This window comes from Pinus tabuliformis, chromosome 3_1 (genome assembly GCF_031772625.1).
Source record: "Pinus tabuliformis cultivar Carrire ecotype Pingquan chromosome 3_1, CPIR1, whole genome shotgun sequence".
NCBI lineage: Eukaryota > Viridiplantae > Streptophyta > Pinopsida > Pinales > Pinaceae > Pinus > Pinus tabuliformis.
Genome location: NC_142301.1, coordinates 138454600 through 138475869, shown reverse-complemented (window position 1 = coordinate 138475869; position 21270 = coordinate 138454600). Strand labels below are relative to the sequence as shown.

At 33.2% G+C, this 21270-nt stretch overlaps 2 protein-coding genes and 1 long non-coding RNA gene across 3 annotated transcripts; 2 read left to right on the top strand and 1 right to left on the bottom strand.

The window, feature by feature from the left end:
* The first annotated feature begins 12918 nt into the window (after positions 1-12918).
* LOC149186158 (metacaspase-9-like) lies at positions 12919-13340 on the top strand. Its single transcript, XM_089409239.1, has 2 exons — positions 12919-13084; positions 13201-13340. The coding sequence occupies exons 1-2, from the start codon at positions 12955-12957 to the stop codon at positions 13338-13340; spliced, it is 270 nt and encodes an 89-aa protein (XP_089265365.1). The 5' UTR covers positions 12919-12954.
* Positions 13341-15235: 1895 nt separating this feature from the next.
* On the bottom strand, positions 15236-17102 carry LOC149186157 (heat shock factor protein HSF24-like). Its single transcript, XM_089409238.1, has 2 exons — positions 17067-17102; positions 15236-15994 (listed from the first exon to the last, which is right to left on the bottom strand). The coding sequence occupies exons 1-2, from the start codon at positions 17100-17102 to the stop codon at positions 15236-15238; spliced, it is 795 nt and encodes a 264-aa protein (XP_089265364.1).
* An 852-nt stretch (positions 17103-17954) lies between these two features.
* On the top strand, positions 17955-18450 carry LOC149186156 (uncharacterized). The gene is made up of 2 exons (XR_016256112.1): positions 17955-18013; positions 18196-18450. It is a non-coding gene; the product is annotated as an uncharacterized LOC149186156 (long non-coding RNA).
* Positions 18451-21270: the final 2820 nt, after the last annotated feature.

Sequence of the window (21270 nt, the reverse complement as noted above, 5' to 3'; positions counted from 1 at the left end):
TGTTTGAACCTATTTTCACTAGAAATGCTAGTCTGAGTATAGGGAAGGCCCTAATATTGAATACAATACCTCTTAATTCCATCTAAGGCCAACCCTCTCATGCCTCTCTCCCTTTCAAAGATCGGATAACATAACCAAGGATTTACATTTCTAATTTAGAAATTAAAAGACTCTTTTCTGCAATTTCAACATGAGATAGTTAGTGCATGCATATATAAATCATAGATTGATAGAATAACTTTCCATGTCTAGTTAGTCCAAATAACTAGATGATAAAATGTAATGTTAGCTTAGTTCTCTTTTACAAGTAGTTTATGTCATTTCCTAGCTAGATGATTTCACGACATTTCATAGCATTTTCTCTTCAGTGACTTTCATTTCCTCATTAGATAAGCATTTACTTTCCGGTATTGGAGCTATCTTTACATTCACTATTAGTAGTCAGACTCCTTCTAGTCAATAGAAGACTGGTTTGAAACCCTAGTGGTCCATCGCCCCAGTTGAAAAGTGACATGAATAAATTGTTGTATCTGTTGCGTATATAGCACTGTCACCTCCATGTTTGTACGAAACCCCAGGTTGATAAAGTAAATTTGGTAGCCTTGGGAGTTGGAGCATCCTTGCTGCAACACTGAGGCTCATCAATCGAGCGAAAGAAGTTTTGATGTAGGCGACTGGGTATTTTTACGACTACAACCATACAAAAAAATGTTCCTCAAGCAAGCTAAGAAGGATAATAAATTATCACCAAAGTATTATGGTCCTTACAAGGTGTTGCAAAAGATTGGTACTATGGCATAAAAATTGGAGCTTCCTCCATCTTCCCGAGTGCACCCAATTTTCCATGTTTCATGCTTAAATAAGGTTATAGGTGGCAAGCTCCTAGTTCAAACAATATTGTCAAACTTGACGAGGAAGGAAAAATCATATTGGAACCTAAAGCAGTCATGGAAACAAGAGCGTGACAACGACGAAATCGATCAATTTCAGGGTATTTTATCAAGTGGAAGAACTTACCCGCTGAAGATTCCACATGGGAGGATGAGAATTTTATACAGAAGCATCCAGAACTACTCAAGCATTGAGGAAAACACTTTTTTGAAGGAGAGGGGCATGTTATGTCCCTATAATACTAGTGTAGCCCTTTTTATTATTGTTGTGCCCATGTAGTCCCCATATTATTATTATTGTGCCCCATAGAAGCTCACTATTGTTATTATTTTTCCCTTACATTATTATTGTTATGTAGGCTCTGATTATATCTTGACCCCTTAGACTCCTATATATAGAAATGAGGTATTTTCATTTGTATCATCAAAGAATTGTCCATTTATGTAATGTAAAGGAGGTTTCCCCTAGAAGAGGATAATTTTTAAGTCATTAATCTATCTATTTTTGAAGAAGAAGGGCCTATGCAGAAGAAGAGGGCCAAGAGAAAAGAATAGTGTGGAGAGTATGCTACAGAAATGGTGAGGATTGAGAGCTGTTATGTGGGTTGAGAGTTGTTATGATGTGTTTGTTGTTGCATTATGAGAAGAAACCATAGTGTTGTGTGGGCAGAGTATCGGTGAAGGTTGTTAAGTAGAAAAGAGGGCCAAATGCAGAGGAGAAAAAAGGGCCAAGTGGATGAGAATAAAGAGATGAAATCAGACCAAGTGGGTGCCATAACATAGTGTATTGATTTCCTTATTGAGTGTGGGTTGGAGCCTATGAAATAAGGAGTTGGTGCTTCCATCTAAATGGATATATGAGTAGATCTTAGGGGTAGGTGCCTCCAGCAGGTTGGTGCTTACAAAAAATCCATGAATTTGGTGCTTCAGTTGGTGCTTCTGGTAAGTTGATCAGGGGTCTACAAAAATAGGGAGTTGGTGCTTCATGCTAGTGGGTGCTAGCAAAAAAACAAAGGGAGTTGGTGCTTCCTGTGAGTGGTGGCTCATAAACAATTTGATGTAATAAAGTAGGAGCTCATTTTTACATCAAATAACAAACAATCTTTGGTGGTTTTTTCTCCCAGAAGGGTTTCCATTTTAAACCTTTGTGTTCTATGTGTATGCTACTCATGGTGGTTTTGTGTATGTGTATGTGTATTCATATTGTTGCCACATGATATGTTGTTGATGGTTTATTGGTTTCCAAGTTTGAATGTGAAAGTATAATTTGGTGTTAAAGTAAAATTAGCCTTAATATTGATTCACCCCCCCTCTGAGTATTAAATATTGTTTCCAACATAACTATAGGCTCATATCTTGTGATAATGTTTGATAACAATGTTAGTGGCAAAACATATATATGTTAAGTCATATGATTGGGATCTGTGGTATATTCTTGTGGGTGCACTTGATAATGTTATAGTTGGTATATAATGAAAATGGTATGAGTCATAGTATAACGTCGTTGTGGTATATTATATGAGAGTTTATATATAATAAAGGTTGGCATAATGGTTATTTGGAAGGTGGTATACATGTTAGCCCATGCATTTACTAGCACATTAATGGTGTTAGTTTAACAACTCACCAGTTACCCTTGGAATTCATTAGGGTGTCTTTTCTCTAAGCATTTGGTCATTTGAAATGTTTGTAGTTTTTCTCTGCTCTCCATTGAAGTTTTCAGCTAAATTGGAACCCTCATAGTTTTACAACGAATTTTGCAAAGACTTAAGGTAGAGGTGAAACCATACAACACTATGTGTGGTTCTCAGGCACTAGTAAAACTTATTTCTGTTAATAAATGTATTATCTTGGCCTTGGCTTATCTTAGTATTCTAACTGTATTTTCCCTTTTTTTCCCTTTCATTCTGCATGCATACGATAATGTGAAGTTGAAATGGCATTTTTTTTTGTCAAGCCTATGTATTTTGTGAACCCAATCACACTTGAAGAATTTTGAATACCCTATATCTAGCTTAACATGAATAAGATGATTGTTTCCTTTATGTAAGTGTTTCACTCGTTCACACTCTCATTTTTTATTCTTTTTACTTCATATAAATTTACTTTGCGTACTATGTGGTGACATAAATTGTTAAGATTAGTACATTGGGTTTATTATCACATAAAAATATTTTTCTATCCTAATGATAACCAACTTAAATATATATTAGAGGGTGAAAAAGGTCATGCAAACTCTAGTTGAATAGTGAAAGTATTTTTTCTAACTTTTCAGGCCAAAATAAGGACTATCTCGAATATTCAAAAAAAGGTATAGGGCTCAAGTTGAGTTCTGTAAAGTTGAGTTTTGTTCATTGTTTTTAAAATAGAAATATAAGTGGTACCCTAAAACCTTGTATTTGAAATTTGTTTTAAAGGATCCATATCCGCAATTAAGAAAAATTCAAAGTTTTAAATAGTGAAGTCCTCAACATGAGTTTCTCATTGGTTGGAAGAAGAATTTATATGAAATATTATATAAGTGATACCCTAGACTCAACGTTGGCATATGATGCTAGGCTTTTTAAAAGAATATGTGTGGGTAATTTTAATTGATATTTATATTATAATTTAAAAAAAAGGATTGACTTATCATATTCCATACTTATTTATTTCGGCCTTGCTCTTCACAACATATATTGTAATAGTTTTAGTTTTGCTATATATAAGAAATATTATGAAAATTTGGATTATGATACAATTTTTTGGTATATAGTAGTGATAATTATTAGAAATTAGTTAACGAATAAATGAAATACATAAAATATTGTGGAACCAAAAACACAGAAATACATAAAATAAGAGAGATATAGATATACGCGGTTTACCAAATTTGGGCTACGTCCACGGAGAAATATCTAGTCCTTCCTTTTTTATTATCCAGCAAAATGAAGAGATACAATCTACAAAAGTTCCGTTTTAATTTCCTCTTCGCTCTCACACATTCTCCTCTCACTTTCTCGCTCAGAATCATCATACGCAACCGCAATACAATTCTCTCATATAAAAGGAGGGTTGCCTTCTAGGGAAAAAACCATAAATTAACATAACTTCTATAGTCAGATCATTCGTCTAATGAATGGCTTAGATCAACTATGAAATTACAATATTTTGCAAGGTAAAATTTCATCTATTTTTAGCTTCGGGGGCACTACCCCCAAACCCCTGCCAGTGGGGGCTCATAAAATTTGTTGTGGCCCCTTCTTAGACCCCCCTTGACAGCAATTAAACGGTCAGAGTTATCGCCCCGTTAGGAACATGGATACAACGTGGCTGAAACAAAAAACTTTGAATAATCAGGCTCCACACCTAACAATCTCCCACTTGGAGACTGATTATAGAAACTCCACCATTGTTTCATTTGCTGGAAAACACTTCCACTTTGGACCTGGTTGTTTCTCATCTTCATCATCATACTTGAAGACCAAATAAAACTGAGCAGAATTTCACTTTCTCTCTAGCTACAACTTTTGTTAACATATTTGCAGGATTTTGGCTAGTGTGTACATTATGGGCTAATAAAAATCCTAGCTAGTGAGGAATTGAAGAATAGGGGTTCTACCTAAAGGAATTCCTGGATTCATACCAAAGTGGGGGTGTCACAAGGGTTATTAACATAAAGAATCAATAAGGAGAGAAGCACAAGAAGTTTAAAGAACCCATGGTTACCCAACCTCAGGAAGAAAAACAACAACAAGGAGGAAAACATAAGAATGTTAAGGAATCCAAGGCCACTTAGCCTCAACAAGAGAAACAACGGGGAAGAAAAGCTAGAAAACAAAGAAGAGTGTGACACCTAAGGTTGTGGTCCCAGAACCACCCCAGAGGATAACACGAGGGTTGTTAAAAAGACATCATGCCTCTTCTCATAGGAAGACATCAGAACTTGCTAGTTTGCCTGAAGTTGAAGTCATTGTGGACTCTAAATCGTCTAAAGGAGATTGTGCCTCATTGGAAGAACTAGATATCCCTGTAGGTGAAAACGAGGGGATGGCTAGTGTTAGGGTTTCAATTTGTATGAAGAAGCATGTGCTTGAGGAAGGGAACATTTTCCTTTTAGCAGGAGTAGCAGCAATGGGTACCCTTGTCACAATTCAAGAGAAAAGAGAGGAAGATCACGAGGATAATATTCCTCTGGTGTCTTTAATGAAGAAAATAAAAAAGCAAAAGTTGATTCATGAGTAAAAGGAGGAGGAACAAGATGGAATTTAGGAGCAGAGGAAAGAAGAGCAAGAGGACTTTGTTCCTCTTGCATCTACGATGAAAAAGAGGAAGAAACGGAAAGAATTCCATGAGTAGAAGGAGGAAGAGCTAAAGGGTTTTGTTCCTAATGCACCCTCTATGAAGAAGATGAAGAAAACTCAGAAACTAAGACACTAAATTCAAGATTTGGAGGTATTGAATAGATGTGCAGAAACTCAGAATGCTACATTGATGACTAGAAATGAAGAGTTGCTTGCAGAGGTGGATGGACTGAAGGAGCAGGTGAAGAAGTGGAGAATTCAGGTGGCCTACATGAAAACCTGTGCTAGGATATTTAAAAGACAACTAAATAAGATTCAAGTTGAAGGCTCGGGGATCAACATTCAAATCCAGAAATGAGAAGGAAGGGATTTCAAGTTTTTGTTTTTTGCAGAGGTCAGTGAACAGTTGTGTGAGGACACACAACAAGATGAGGTTGGGGGAATGTTAGGCCCTATAATTTCTTTAATTTTTACCTAAATACCCCTGCCTTAACCTCTGTTTCACAATATAAATAAACCTCTATGCATACATTTCTAGCCCTTTTTAATGTTTCTTTGGGTAAAATGGGTAAGGGTTGCTTATATTTAATAAAAGGTCAAATAGATTAATATTTTTAACTATAAGCTTACCATCATGTTACCTGAAGAATATTTTGCAATATTTGTCACTAATTTCAAAATCGAAGTGTTGTTGGTATAAGAAGATCATGATCTCGAGATTCCTACACTAATTTCAGTTCCTACACCAAATTAGGAAGGTCATTGGATTTGACAGTTTGACTAGGAGTTCGATGTGAGCTGTTAAGGAAGAAACCACACGTTTTTACTCCAGGTATTTAACAGAGTTTTGTTCTTGTCTTCCTGCAAATGGTTCGAGTGAAACAGAGTGTGTGAGTGTTTCTATTGTTAGAAATTAGTTTGCAATACATTTCATTTTCGTGATTGGCTTGATATGGATGAGAGCCTGTTGTAAAATGTATATATATCAAGTTATAGGAGAAGATAGGTTAGCGATACTGTGAACAATTTATTGTTTTGATATTTTGAAGGCTTGTATCACCTCTAACTCCTCTGGAGCTGGATCTATTGTTACATCACATGTATTGAGCAAAGACTCTTTGATTAATAAAAGGAGCTTAATGTCAGGTTTATGAAATTATCTTGTTTGATTCATGTAGATGATTAATCTGTTTCACATAAGTTAACTCTTTTCCTTAAAGGGAAACGAGCTGGTTGGCTAGGGCCCAGCCAACCCAACTCGTTTTCCCTCAAATCGTTTTACTATGTGATATATTATGTGTTATAAGCTGGTGTGTGTGTGAATTTTTGACTGCTTGTATCGGGTGCATGTGAAATAATAAGAAACCCTTGTGCATCATTTATAAGGAATGGTAATGGTTCAGATATGAAGTTTATCTTTATTTTTAAGGTTATTTCTTGAATTAAACGCTTAAAAATCCTTGGGCATCGTTTGAAAGAAGTAGTAAGGATTCAGATCTGAAAGTATATTTTCATTTTCAAAGTCATCTCTTGAACTGAGGTTTAAACCCTAGCACTTAGTCTTGTAATAGTTCTTTTGTATGATAACGAATCAAGACTTGGAGATTGGGTTGAGGGTGAAGAAAACCCTCGTTCATTAAAGATTTAGTTCTATAACTAGTGCATGCTCATTTAAGTTTGTTGACATACAATGAATGAAATAAATCATTGCTCTTGGTGGATGAATGTTGTTTGTTGATACTATGTTAAAAACTTCAAGGTTATTTGTATGAAACTCTATGTTAATGAGTGGGTCTATTCTCCTCTGTAAGGATTTATGATTTAAAAGATAACAATGTCTCTGGTTCTATGAAACTTAGGCTAGCAATTTGGTTTCCTTGATACCTTTGGTGCAGGAACAAAGTTTCATTGTTATTGAGCTATCAACCGAGTTCTTTATTTTGGATAACCTATATCACATTTTTACATAAACATAGATTTGGCTCTGGAATATAGTGTTAATTAAACATGAGCAATGCATAATCAAACTTGATTGGTGAGGTGATTTTTTTAGTCTTGTGTGCACATGTGTGAAACATTTTCTATTCTATTTGATGAAATCTTCATTCCATCTCGAGATTTGATTGTTAGTAACATAATAGAGTGTGTTGAGTTTGGAGAATGCACTTTTAATTCAAGCAAGTTTTATTTCACACCAAAATAGTTAATTTTGTCACAAAATATTTTCAGTGCATGAACAAAATCATTTAAAAGTGCAGGAACAAAGTCAGTTTGAAAGTGAAAGAAAAAATTTGGTTTGAAGGGTTCTATAGTGCAAGAATAAAGCTTGTATTTGTTTGAATATGCCATTGAATCCCGAGTTCATTTGTTTTGACATGAAATATTTCTAGATATAAAAAGTCTCTGATTGTTATTTTGTGAGAATCCAGTCTTTGGAGTGGTTTTGATGTCACTATGTCAATAGTGCAGGAATAGAAGTAAAGGGATTTTATTTGAAGCCTTTTAGAACCTATTTAATTTGATTATCGGGATAAAGATATGATTTACATAATTTATCTAGACTCTTTGGCATTGATTGTGCTACGCCTTGAAGTATATGAGGCCTTGGTTTGACAAGTAAGTGTTGAGACTTAAATTGTATTACAATTATGTCGAACAACACAAAGGACTTCAAAAAAGAGAAGAAAAGTTGAAAGAATATTCACCTTCTTGCTCCTCTACCTACAAAATGTGACTACCTTGCGCCTGTTCACTACTTGGATTTGGAAGAGAATGATTAGACAAATCAAGGGACAAGGGGTCATGAGAGAGAGATGGTAGAGGATGAAAATATCCAAATTGGATTGAAGACTTAAGTTACGAGTAGTAATACCTTCTTGCGAAATGGAGGAGTTAGTATTCACCTTAGGCTCCACAAACCATTCCAAGGTTTTCTGCATCGGATTTGGTTCATGAGAAATGTATGAAGGTTGAATAGATGAATCAATGATCTAATTTTAAGATTTCCCAACTTCGACATCATCACAAGGAGGCACCCACATCAAAACTAAAAAAGGAGGAGGACAAGGAACAAAAGGAATAGTAGGTTCCTCCTCTAAAATTAGAGGTGTCTCATGATTTACGAGAGTTAGGGAAGCAGAAACATCAGGAGGTTCATATTCACCATGAAAATATATATGAACCAAATGCTCAAACTTTTGTTTCAAGAAATCCCAATCCATATCTTCTTCCAAAAATTCACAACAAAGGTGAAGGAATCGATTAGAAAACTCCTCAACTGATTCATTAGATTTCATTCTTAGTTGATTGATTCTTTTAAGAACATCCTGATAATCATACCTATAAAATGCTAAATGAATCTCCTTTATGAGGTGTTCGAAAGAATGAATGGAGGCAGGTGGTAGAGTATGACAACATTGGTTAACTTGACCTTCAAGTGTGAGGGAGAAAATAATATAAGACACATATTCACAGTCAATTTCGTTGTATTCACAAAACTTAAGAAAAATAAATGCATGCTCGGTAATGGATGTATCACCCTCACTATCAAACTTCACAACTTGTCATCTGGCCCTCCTTCTAGTGCCATTCGTTGACAGTGCTGGAAATTCGTCAACCGTGGGGGTCTCCCCAATGTGAAGTCCCAATTAGACCTCACACTGTTTGGAATAGGAGCCCCATCCGGAGTATCGGCTCGACTGCCATATATTCTTATAGATTTTCCTTGGCTACAAAGTTCAACACAAGAGAGTATTGCACAAGTATTCTCATATCAAAAAGTGAGTATGCTTTGTGAAATGTTTAGTTGTGGAAAGTTTCAAGGTCCTTTTACTGAAAGGGAAGAGAAAAGTGGGCCCTTTAAAGACAAGTAATAGTACTAACCTAGAAAAGGCACACAAGCATATAAATATGAATGAATTGTTGATCAACCAAAAAAATAGTTCACAAGGAAGCAATAATTGTTAAATCAAATACAACACATATTCAATAAGATAAGTACCAAAACCACCAAAATAGTTCAATTTCCTTAATACATATGAAAACAACATACATTGCAAACATTCAAGGAATAGTCTTACAATATTCACGACATATGCATGAAAGCATGTTGACTCAATGAGATTCTAAATTAAGTTAAAGTTCCAAGATACATCAAGACAGTGAACACCAAAGTTCCAATATATATCAAGAGTGTGAACACCACTAGCTCCAACAATGGAGCATTAGAGCAATCACTCGCTCCTCCAGAACACTATCTTTCTCTCCAATGCCTAGTAGCAGGAGCCAAGGTGAAAAGTCCCTTTGTATGAACAATGAGGGTGTATATATAACAAATGAGGTTATCATTTACCTCCCTTGTGACTCTTGGGCTACCCTCATGACTGTTCAACATCTCTTTGACCATTTGAATTCCTACGTTACTTTTCACATTACATGGATGACTCTTGGACTTCCACTTTACATTACATTTCTCCCGTATAGAATTTACATAATCCACAAATTTTTGTGGTACATGATGACTCATGACATGACATAACATGGTATTGGTGACATGGACTTGTGACAACATGGCAATATCAAGTCACCCTTTGGTGCTAGTTTCTTTATGTCTTCTCGAAAGATGGTGCATGTTCTTCTACTTCCTCCCACTCATGACTTGAATATGAGGAGTCTTCATTGTGATCTTATCTTTTTTCTTTTGTTGTAATCTTGTGTTCCTTCGTCTTCTTGCCTAATGATCATTTGGTCTCTTCAGCTCCATAGGTGTCTTCTAGCATGGTCTCCTTCTCCTTTTCCTCCATCATCATCCTGTCATGATAAGATAGAGTACCTGTGACTGAAAACCATTCATGAAAAGATGACATTAGTCCGAAAATACCTAATCTAACATGTTCCATGAAATCACTTGTTAGGGCTGGAACTGGTGACTGGTTGAGCGACTGACTCAGGGATTGTGCAGTTTCAGAGGCCAAAGTCTAGGGTTGAGGCTTGAGACTGCGCAATACGTAGTTCAGGATGAACAGGATCAAGGGATTACGCAATTGAGGGGCTCAAGAGCTCAGGGTTGGGGCTTGAGGCTTAAGGTTGCCCACTGTGTAGTTTTGGAAGGACAGGGCAACTGATTGCGCAATTGAGGAGCTCAAGAGCTCAAGGTTTATGCTTGAGGCATGGAGTTTCCCAATGTGCAGTTCTGGTAGGGAACAAGCTGGGAGATTGTGCATTTAATGGGGTCAAGGGCTTAAGATTGAGGCTTGAGGCTTCAATTTTCCCAATGCACAGTTCTGGAGGGGGAACTGTCTCATGGATTACGTAGTAACTCAAGGTGTTAGGTTGGAAGCAGAAAGTGAGTAGTTGTGGCTAATTGGGAGGCAGAAATTATGCAATTCTAGAGCTCAAGGGTTAAGGCTGGGCACTATGACTGCGTAATGTGCAGTTCCAAGAGGCAAGGTCAGGGCTTGAGGGTTGAGACTGCACAGTGTGCAATTTATGAAGGCTTAGTGAAGTCAAGTTGCCCGAGAGTGAAATTTTCCGGCTAAGGTTAAGTGTGGGATCAATGAAGCTCAAGAGAACAGAGACAAAACTAGATCATGATCACACACTCAAATAGTCAATGACACAACATTGATCACTCAGAAAAAAAGAATAACATTATGCCCTCAATGTGACAGTGATACAACATACCTCTCTAAGTGTGACACAAAAGGTACACTTTAGGACATAAGTGATGACACTCGTGTGATTGATCCTGTTGGATCTCTAGATACTAGTGGCATGGTAAAAGGCTCAAAATTCAAAGTGGCATAAAGTTGATAAAATTGACATCAAATCGAAGTAACAATGTAAACTTTGAAATGAGAACTGTAAACTCAAAACGGGAACTCTCGCCAAAAAACCCCGAAAAAACATCAAAAACATTGCTAAAAACGAAAAGTGTTGATGCTGGAATAACACCTTTTTTTTTCCAAGCTAAATTTTCAACATGTTTTAAAAATGACGGTGAAAACCAATTTTTGGTGAAAAAATTGTCCAAAAAACGCCCTCAAAACGAAGTGTCGATGTTCGAATAACATTTTTTTTTTCTCAATGGTAAATTTTGTGCAAAAACACCCTCAAAACGAAAAGTGTTGATGCTGGGATAACAATTTTTTTTTCAATGGTGAAATTTCAACATTTCAAAATAATAGCATAAAATATTTTATCATGACCACAAAAAACATTAAAATTTCAAAAAATTAAAATTAAAATTAAAACAATAAAAAAACAGAAAACAAAAAAAATAAAAAATAAAAATAACAAAACATAAATAAAAATATATACTAAAAACAAAACATAAAATAAAAAACACACAACAAAAAAAATCAAACATCAAAAATAAAATCAATCATAAAAATGTTAAATGTTAAAAAAAAAAACCAAAACAAAATTAACCTATAAAAAATAAGAATTAAAAAACTAGAAAAAAAATTACAAATTATGAACAAATAAATAGTGAAAAAACATATCTAAAAAAAAATTGGAGAAAAAAAACAAATATGTAAACCATAAAAAAATTTGGGAAAAAAAGAAAAAACACATTTAAAAAACTATAAAATTAAGTTGGTAACAATAGAAAAATTAAAAAAGGAACATTAACAAAAAACTAAAAAAATTAAAAATTAAAAACAAACTAGATTTTAAAAAAGAAAAAATGGAAAATTAACCAAAAATAAAAATAGTGAAATTAAGATTAAGTAAGTAAATATTGAGACATAAAAATATATATATATTAACGAAAACTAGGAGAAAAAAATAGAAACAAACTAGTTTAAAGAAAAAAATAGAAAAATAACTAAAAAAATTTAAAAAACTAGTGAAATTAATATTAAAAAAAAAAAAACAAAAAATGTCAAAAAAAATAAAAAATAAATCTCACAAACCATAAAGAATTTGGAAAAAAGAAACAAAATTAAAATATATATACATATATAAGTAGAAATAGAGAAATTAAAAAAAAAACATTAGAAAAAACTAGGAAAAAAAAAAAAAAAGGAACTAGTTTAAAAAAATATATAAAATTAAAGAAAAAAATCTATAAACCAATAAAATTAATATTAAAAAAACAAAATTAAATTTAAATTATAAAAAAATTGGTTATTTTTTATTAAAAAAAACAAAAATGCAATTATCTTTTATTAAATATCCCTATTTTATTTAAAAATAATTATTTTTTTCAACAATCTTATCTTTTATTAAAAAAAATAAAATTTTTAAACAATTATTATTATTATTATTTAATAATTTAAAAATTCAAATTATTAAAATTACATTTTATATTTTCAAAAAAAATAAAAATAAAAAAATTAAACCTGCATTTTATGTTTAAAAAAAAATTATTTCAAAATATAAATCATAAAAAAAAAAAAATAATAATATTTTTAAAATAAATTTTAATTTTAATTTAAAATTTAAAAAATTTAATATTTTTTTTTTAAATTAATATATCAAATAAATTAATTCGAATTATGTTTGTTATAAAAAAATTAAAAAATATTATTAAACCTTTTTTATTTTTTATTTGTTAAAAGATTTTTTAAAAACATATATTATTGTTTTATTTAAATAATAATTAAAAAAAACAACGCCCCCGGCGGCCGTGGGTCGACCCACAGCCCTCCCGCCGCCCGCTGGTGGCGCGGCCGGGGGCCCAAGGGCATGCCAAAGAGAATATCAATTTGCTTATCGACACAGACAAATCATATACAAAGCCCACCGGTGAAAACATTATCAGGGCTCTCGTCAAAATGATTGAGCAGGCCAAACCAGGAGACGTGCTCTTCTTTCACTACAGCGGCCATGGCACTCTGGTTCCAATGCAAAATTCCACCGGCTCTGACGAGTGTATCGTCCCATGTGATTTCAACCTGCTTACAGGTCCTATTTCTATATACCCAATGTCTTTATCTTTATCAATTCAATCATTTATTTAACATTCATGATCATTCTGATTATTATGAAATATTCAATATGTGATATATGGCATATTGCAGATGAGGACTTCCGGTTAATGGTGAACATGTGCCCTCCGGGGACATCTTTCACCATGGTTTCAGACTCGTGTCACAGCGGAGGCTTAATTGACAAAGAGAAAGAGCAAATTGGACTCGTGTCACAGCGGAGACTTAATTGACAAAGAGAGAGAGCAAATTGGACCTCATGCCACAGCCAACAGATCGTTAAAAGGCCCGAAAACATTTTCAAAGAGATCCTGTGGGATTTGAACATAATCTTGGTCTCAAACATGAAAATGGATATTATTTGACTTTCAGTGGTCCTTCTCACATATATTAATAAACCAAAGCATCACTTTATCAATTCATTATCTTAATCTTTCGCATTTTGAACCTGAATCCTATTTTTAAACATGCTCCGTGTGAAAGTTTCAATAACGAATCCGTCTCGTTTATATAAATAAAAACCAAAGTCTCACTCTTATCAATTTATTTTAAACATGCGTTTTTATGTGGTCTGGTAATAAATTTTATCAAACTGAATCAGTCACTTTAACCAATACACACTTTTATACTCGTTATCAATATCAGTACGGTGTTGTTTTTTTTTTAATTATTATTTAAATAAAACAATAATATATGTTTTAAAAAAATCTTTTAACAAATAAAAAAATAAAAAAGGTTTAATAATATTGTTTAATTTTTTTATAACAAACATAATTCGAATTAATTTATTTGATATATTAATTTTAAAAAAAAATTATTAACTTTTTTAAATTTTAAATTAAAAAATTAAAATTTGTTTTAATTTTTTTTTATGATTTATATTTTGAAATAAATAATTTTTTTTAATTAAAAAAATATGTTAAAAAAAATGTAAATTTTATTTTATTTTTTAAACCTAACATGTAGGTTTAATTTTTTTTTTTTGAAAATATAAAATGTAATTTTAATAATTTGAATTTTTAAATTAAAAAATAATAATAATAAAAATTGTTTAAAAATTTATTTTTTAAATAAAAGACAAGATTGTTTAAAAAAAAATTATTTATTTATTTTTAAATAAAATAGGTATATTTAATAAAAGATAATTGCATTTTTGTTTTTTTAACTAAAAAATAACCATTTTTTTGGGTTTTTTTTTTTTTTATAATTTAAATTTATTTTTGTTTTTTTAATATTAATTAGGCCGATAGGCCTTCCTTTGAAAGGGACTTTCGTCGTCCCTTTGTTCCTCATGCTGACACGTGGCATCGGATTTCGAATGGCACAACCGGGAGTTTTGCAGTCTCGTGCTGACACGTGGCGTCAGAATAGAGCGGGACAGTTCTGCGAGGGAGTGGCGTCGTGTATTCATGGATATTCATGTTCTGCGAGGGAGTGGCGGCGTCGTGTTAACTTCGTGCAGTTATCTTCCGCAGCTTATGCATTCTTAAGCTCCAGTAGTAATTGTTTAGTAACTGTTCTGCGGTTTCCTTCTTGCATCAAACTACCGGCAGCGATCAATGTCACAGAGTATACCACTGTTCAAACTAACAGAGGAGCCTGGTTTAACAATCTCACGAACGGGTCTCGGAGCTGGAAATAGTTAGACGGAGCTGTTGTTTAGAAAACGTCAACACAACATCATTTCTTCCAGGTGAGGTCATCGTCTCTCAATCTGGAATTCTGCTTTTGTGATTCAAGCTCTGGTAAGACGAACCTCAATTTTATATCTCCAAATCCCATGTCAGACTTTGCCATGTATACCACATAAAATGAAATGATGTTTCACATCTATAGTTTAATTTCACCACAATTTGTTTCATGAGGTGATTCAAAATTCAAAAAATGTCCTGGAATTCTTGACAAAAATTGGCCATATATATATATATATATATATATAAGATCAACATAGATTGACCGTTTAATATATAGTAAAGATCACCATATAAATATAAAACGAAAGGTTTAAGTCCTTACAGTAGGCATTTTACCGGAGATGTAATTTTCTTCAGCTACAACCATTTTGGCTACAGGAAAAACAGAGAGCGTAGTTCAAAACAAAGAAAAAACCTCCCTTGTGGGAGTGAAATCAGTTGGCACACCTTCCAATTTTGCGAATCATCGGTTCAGGTTGCCCATTATCGTTAGATCCTGGAAGGGGTCTTTTGCTAGGAAGCAGAGGTACGCCAAACAGCTTGGGGTTTCCTTTCTCATCATCATCTTCTATCTTTACAGAAATGTAACTTTTCCTACCTACTTCTCTACATGCACCATCTACAAAAGGTGGCCTCTTTGAGGCCATGCTTTCTTTTGCCGAGCTTGAAACAAAAGGGTCGTCATTTGCCACAGAAACTCCCGAGCTCAAGGAGCTACAGGGAAAATCACTTGAAATCTCCTCTCCTCCATATTGTTCCAAATAATCTTTTAACCATGCCAACATTGACAACCCTTCAGAAGGACCAACATTTTGGGACAAAAAAATTGCAACATGATCTGCTGATGTGATATTTACATGCCTGGATAAGAAGAGAAAAAGCTGGCTGTGGAGCTTCTTCATTTGTGTCAGCTCAGATACCAATAACAGATTTTCCTTTTTCAGTTTCTCATTTTCTTCAATTGCATTCTTATGGCTAAGAGCATCCACCCCCGTGGAAGAATTAGGAGAGGAGGTGGAAGACCACGTTTTCTCATCACCAGAGTTAGATGGTGAAATAGATCTGTTCTCAGGTGGTGGAGGAGGTTGTATTAGACCTTTTCTTCTGTGTATTTCAGAAAGTAGCTGCTTTTCCCCCTTGTGAAAAAACTCATTTGAGAACTCCCATCTGTCTGGTACAATCTTCCGAAAGCCCTGTATGACGAAACATAGTGTTACTGTAAGTTTCCACAATAATACTTTTGTAATTGCTGATATTCAACAAATAAATATATGTGATATACACCACAAAAGCATGCCATTTGAAACCTGCTTTTAAAACACATTCATAACAAAAATTTCATTAAAACTACAGGTTCATCTATTAACAACAGCTACAGGAACAGACAAAAGAATTTATATGAATGTGTGTAATGTTTAAAAAATAGAACAAGGTTAGTCTATTAACAACAACTACATGAATAGACAACAGATTTTATATGAATGTGTAATGTTCAAAAAAAAACAAAAACAAGCTGTAGCTTTAACATGGCCACAAATTAACTAAAACGAGAACAGTTGTGCTAACATATCAATATCGCAAAGAACAACATCTTGATTATATTACATCAAAGCTAACAACAATGTTTCAAAATATCTTGATTCAGCATGGTTGGGACAAAATTGGAATGGCTCTGTAAAATATTGATAGAAAGTGGAACTAGATCAGAAAATTTGGAAAAATTGGGTCAGAAAAATGGAGGACATTATCTGCTTCTTGGAATTTTTTCCACACTAGTTAACAAGAATTGCAATATTTTCAAGTATTAATTGAATTATGAACCAAAAACTACAAAAACTTGTTATGTAGGGGATGTCAAGCAAAAAATGTTGTTTATTGTGGTAGTCATTATTTTATATACCTATTATATTAAAAATTATATAATCTTTTGCAAAATAACATTTAGATCATAGTAATCGGTTTCCAAAAGTTCAGTAGGTTTCAAAAAGTTTGGGATTTCAAATAAAATTTGTAGGCTTGAAGAAAGGTGCAGAAATATGTAACCTACAAAATCATACTTCTAAATGATAGACCACGAGGAGCTTGACTAACAGATTCAGAGTGGGTAGTGATATTCCCTTCAGCAGGGTTCAATTCCCTCCCAAGTGTATGGAATGTTTCACCCCATGAAATAGTGGCGTTGTCACAGAGACATTAAATAGGGCCAGATATGGCATTTGTCATACGGTGCAGCAATGCATCCCACCTTTTGACAGGTATTGGCACCTGAGTGTAAGGAAGCATCCTGTGATACTCTTTCATACTTCTAATAATATGTATTACCCAGAAATTAAAATTATCAACAGTGTAGTACATAAATATACAGAAAAGTAGTAACTTGAAATATGCAAAAGTCTCAACAATAACAAATTCAGAGTATCCATAGTTCAAAGAAATAGCTGAGAGTTAAAATGGAAATTTAAACATCTACAAAATCATTGGAGGCATAAGTTAGAACCTAGGGCACGAAACATCTCTGATGGATCATAGGTTTGTTGTTTGGTCTGGGGTTGTATGTTACAGTAGATTGAGACTCTTGACCAATATTATGCATCTTATTTCAAGCAAAGAATGCCTGTCTGATTACAATATGTGTTTTAAGGCTCCAAGTCGGGGATTGCACGTTAGAATGGACTGAGACTCTTAACCAACATTATGTATGTTTGGCATGTATTAAACACTCGTTATGGATAACTTGTATTGTTCAGGATATTTCCTTTTGGTTTAATGATGGAACTGTGTGATGTATTAACAGAGAGTTATATTTGTAGGCAATCTGCTCTTGTGCATACAACATAACTTTCATTTATGCCTGGATATATTGCATATTATTTTTTTCTTTATTGATTTTTTTATGAGAAGCTAAGGGTATGCATACTAAGTTTCCTTTATACCCACTATGTCTTCTGCAAATTTATTGTTCCAGTTTATATGAATATAAAAGACGTTTTTGTTTTTTGTGCACCGTTTTGGTTCTGCTAGATTCAAGATATTTGACTGTGATTAATATGCTTGACATTATACATTTTCGAAAATCTTCCCTTCATGGGTTAACATGATATACAAATTGAGGCTTGAAATTGTGTGACACTGGAGAATGCATTGCACTCATGCAAATCTTCCTTTATGGATTTTGTGATGACAGGTACTGGGACATGCACATTTCCACAAAGGTATATACTAAGGAACCACATTCCTCCTCCTATCTTTTTTTCATTTTTCTGTTCTACAATAAGTACTTTTTCAAGTTTTCATACAGAATTGAGAATCAAGATTTACTGGATTTTTGATATATTTTATGTTATATCTCAGCTTATAGTTTTGTAGCATTCTGATTTTTCCAAATTACTTGCAGCAGTAGCAGTTCATCACTTCTTAATACAAGCATACCTGCATCTGGTGGCTTGGGTGGTACTAGTATTCCACCAACATCGGGCAATAATGGTGATGCAACATCCATATTCTTCTGTGTTCCTGTTTTCTTTGCTTTGTTTTCTTTGATTGTATCTATGATGGTCGGAAAACAACTTTAGATGATATCGATCTCTATTGGGTGAATCGAGGAGAAACATCAAGATGTTTTAGTTGGAATAGCTAGTGTAGACAGAGAGCTAGAGGATGTACAGGAAAAAATCTCCGAAGTTCGATCCCATTTGTCCCAACATTTTTTTTGATGTAATGGGGGGAACGCTAGGAGAGACTTTGAAAATGGGTACACCAGTGCAGTTCAGGTAATTCTTTCACTTTGTAGGAAAGAGAGGTTAAATATAGTTGGTATGCAGGTTTCACTGGGACAAATTGGTTCCACATTTTTTAGTTCACTATCAAGTAAAAGCTTTACAAGAGCAAACAATTGTCCATTTTCTGCAACATCCTGATTTCATGCTATACTCCTTAGTTTTCAGAATTAAGAATTTAATTAACAAACTTTGGCAGCAGAATAGCTCTGCAGTTGTCCTGCCTCAGGAGTGTCTGAGGTGTAAGCACTATGTGGCAACAACTACTTATTTCAGTTGCATCTTCTTGTGTGTTGGAACATTGTTGGTAGAAGCAAAAATGCTAGCAGCAGCCAGTTTTGAAGACCTAAATGCCTGTATCAATTAAAATCCAATAAATGATATAGTGTAGCAGATTTCTTCTAGGAGCTTCTTGGTACTCAAGCAAACAAAGTATATCATTATCATTGTTATTAAAATCCATCTTGTATTCAAAGCCATGCTCATCTTCTGGGGTCTGGATGTTGTTGTTTGGATGGATCAATCATCAAACAGTGTAATTGACAACTATGGAGATGTGGGCCTTGATAATAAAACTGTTTTAAAAGAATGGTATCTCATTCTCATCTTCTTGCTAACCTTCATTCAAATATTTATTTTAGCTGTCTTTTGCATTTTCCTGTGCGTTATCGGTGGGGATGTATTTTTCACCGGAACCAACAACTATATCTAAATACCCAATTGCCTGGTCATATGTTGTTAACACAATATAATGGTAATAGTGCAGTAGTTTTTTCTTAATAGATATTGGCATTTAAGCAAAGAGTGTGGACTGGACACCATTTAGAAGCAGGCATGCATGCAATGGAGTATTAATATGTAAATTGTGTGTGCAGGCGAGTGCCATTAAATTTCTGTTATGAACTCGTTGCAGTGGGAGATATTTTTATAAGAAAAATTGCAGCCTTGTCGGACATTTCTTGCTTTATTGTTTCATTGCTTATACATGGATATTCAGCTCATACAAAAGGTTGTATCGATCTGGTTGGTATTGAGAGTACTTGGTCTCAAGTTGTATCGATCTGGTTGGTTTTCAGAGTACTGGGTCTCAGGCCTTTTGCAGTTTGGTTTGCCTTTCATAATTTTTATGATGTAGAACTTTCATTCTGTATCAAGTAGAACTATCACTATGCAAGTACAGTTTTACTATTAGCTTTGTAAATATTTTTCCTTAGCAATAGCTTATGGCTTGGACAAGAAGGGTGGAGAGGAAAATATTGTTGTTTTTTATCTTGGCGGTGGCACGTTTGATGTCAGTGTTCTAACTATTGACAACAGAGCTTTTGAGGTTTTGGCTACAAACGGTGATACCCATCTTGGAGGTACTCTGTCTGAACTCTGTCTGGCAGTTTTACATTATGAATTTGAATACGTGAACAGTTTTACATTATGAATTTGAATACGTGCATGGTGGCTATGATTGACTTTTTTGGTTCGCTTTCGAGCTTTGAACTTACCATGATGTACACTAATATGCAGGTGAGGACTTTGACCAAAGGATAATGGAATATTTCATCAAATTGATCAAGAAAAAGCACGGACAGGATATTAGTAAGGATAACAGAAATGAAATAAGACATTCAATGTGTTCCTTGTAATATAGATATAAACAAAACATCTAAAGAAAAGTAATTGCACAATGATCCAGTCCAAGAAAACAAGGTTTTCCACAAACCAATTAACTCTTTTAGAAAAATTCAAAAATTCCAATTAAATAATCCTATCGGCCTCTCTTTGTACCTTTTGGGACAATTGCTAGTTTTACTAGTTTATAGATTTTTTTCGTTAATTTTCTATTTTTTTTTTAAACTAGTTCGTTTTTATTTTTTTCCTAGTTTTTTCTAATGTTTTTTTTAATTTCTCTATTTCTACTTATATATGTATATATATTTTAATTTTGTTTCTTTTTTCAAAATTCTTTATGGTTTGTGAGATTTTTATTTTTTTTTACATTTTTTTTTTAATATTAATTTCACTAGTTTTTAAAATTTTTTTCGTTATTTTTAAATTTTTTTCTTTAAACTAGTTTGTTTTTATTTTTATTTTTCCTAGTTTTCGTTAATATATATATTTTTTATTTCTCAATATTTACTTACTTCATTATATATATATATATATATGTATTTTATATATTTTTGTTTTTTTTTTTCCAAATTCTTTTATGGTTTATGATATAATTTTTTTTTAACATTTTTTATTTTTTGTTTTTGTCTTTTTTATATATATTTTTCTATTTGTTTTTAGAGACAATTATTTCATGTGGATTGAAAATTTAATTAATGATGTATAAATATGTAGAATATCGAAAATGTAAAATATCGACCTTCTTCTTTAAATATGCAAATCAATAAAAGCCCCACTACAAAAATAAAAATAAAAAAAATAAAAACTAGAAAATATAAAGAAGAAGATCGCTTCCAAAATTATTAAATTTACGAAATAATTATTTACATTTCATACATTAGAAAATTTAAAGTCAAAAAATAGGTCTTTTAAAAAAAGGGTTACGAAATAATTATTTACATTTGATACATTAGAAAATTTAAAGTCAAAAAATAGGTCTTTTAAAAAAAGGGGTTGATGCAGAATAACCATTTTTTAAAATTAGCATGAAAATCACTACCATTCTAAAAAACAATGTACATAAAAAAAAT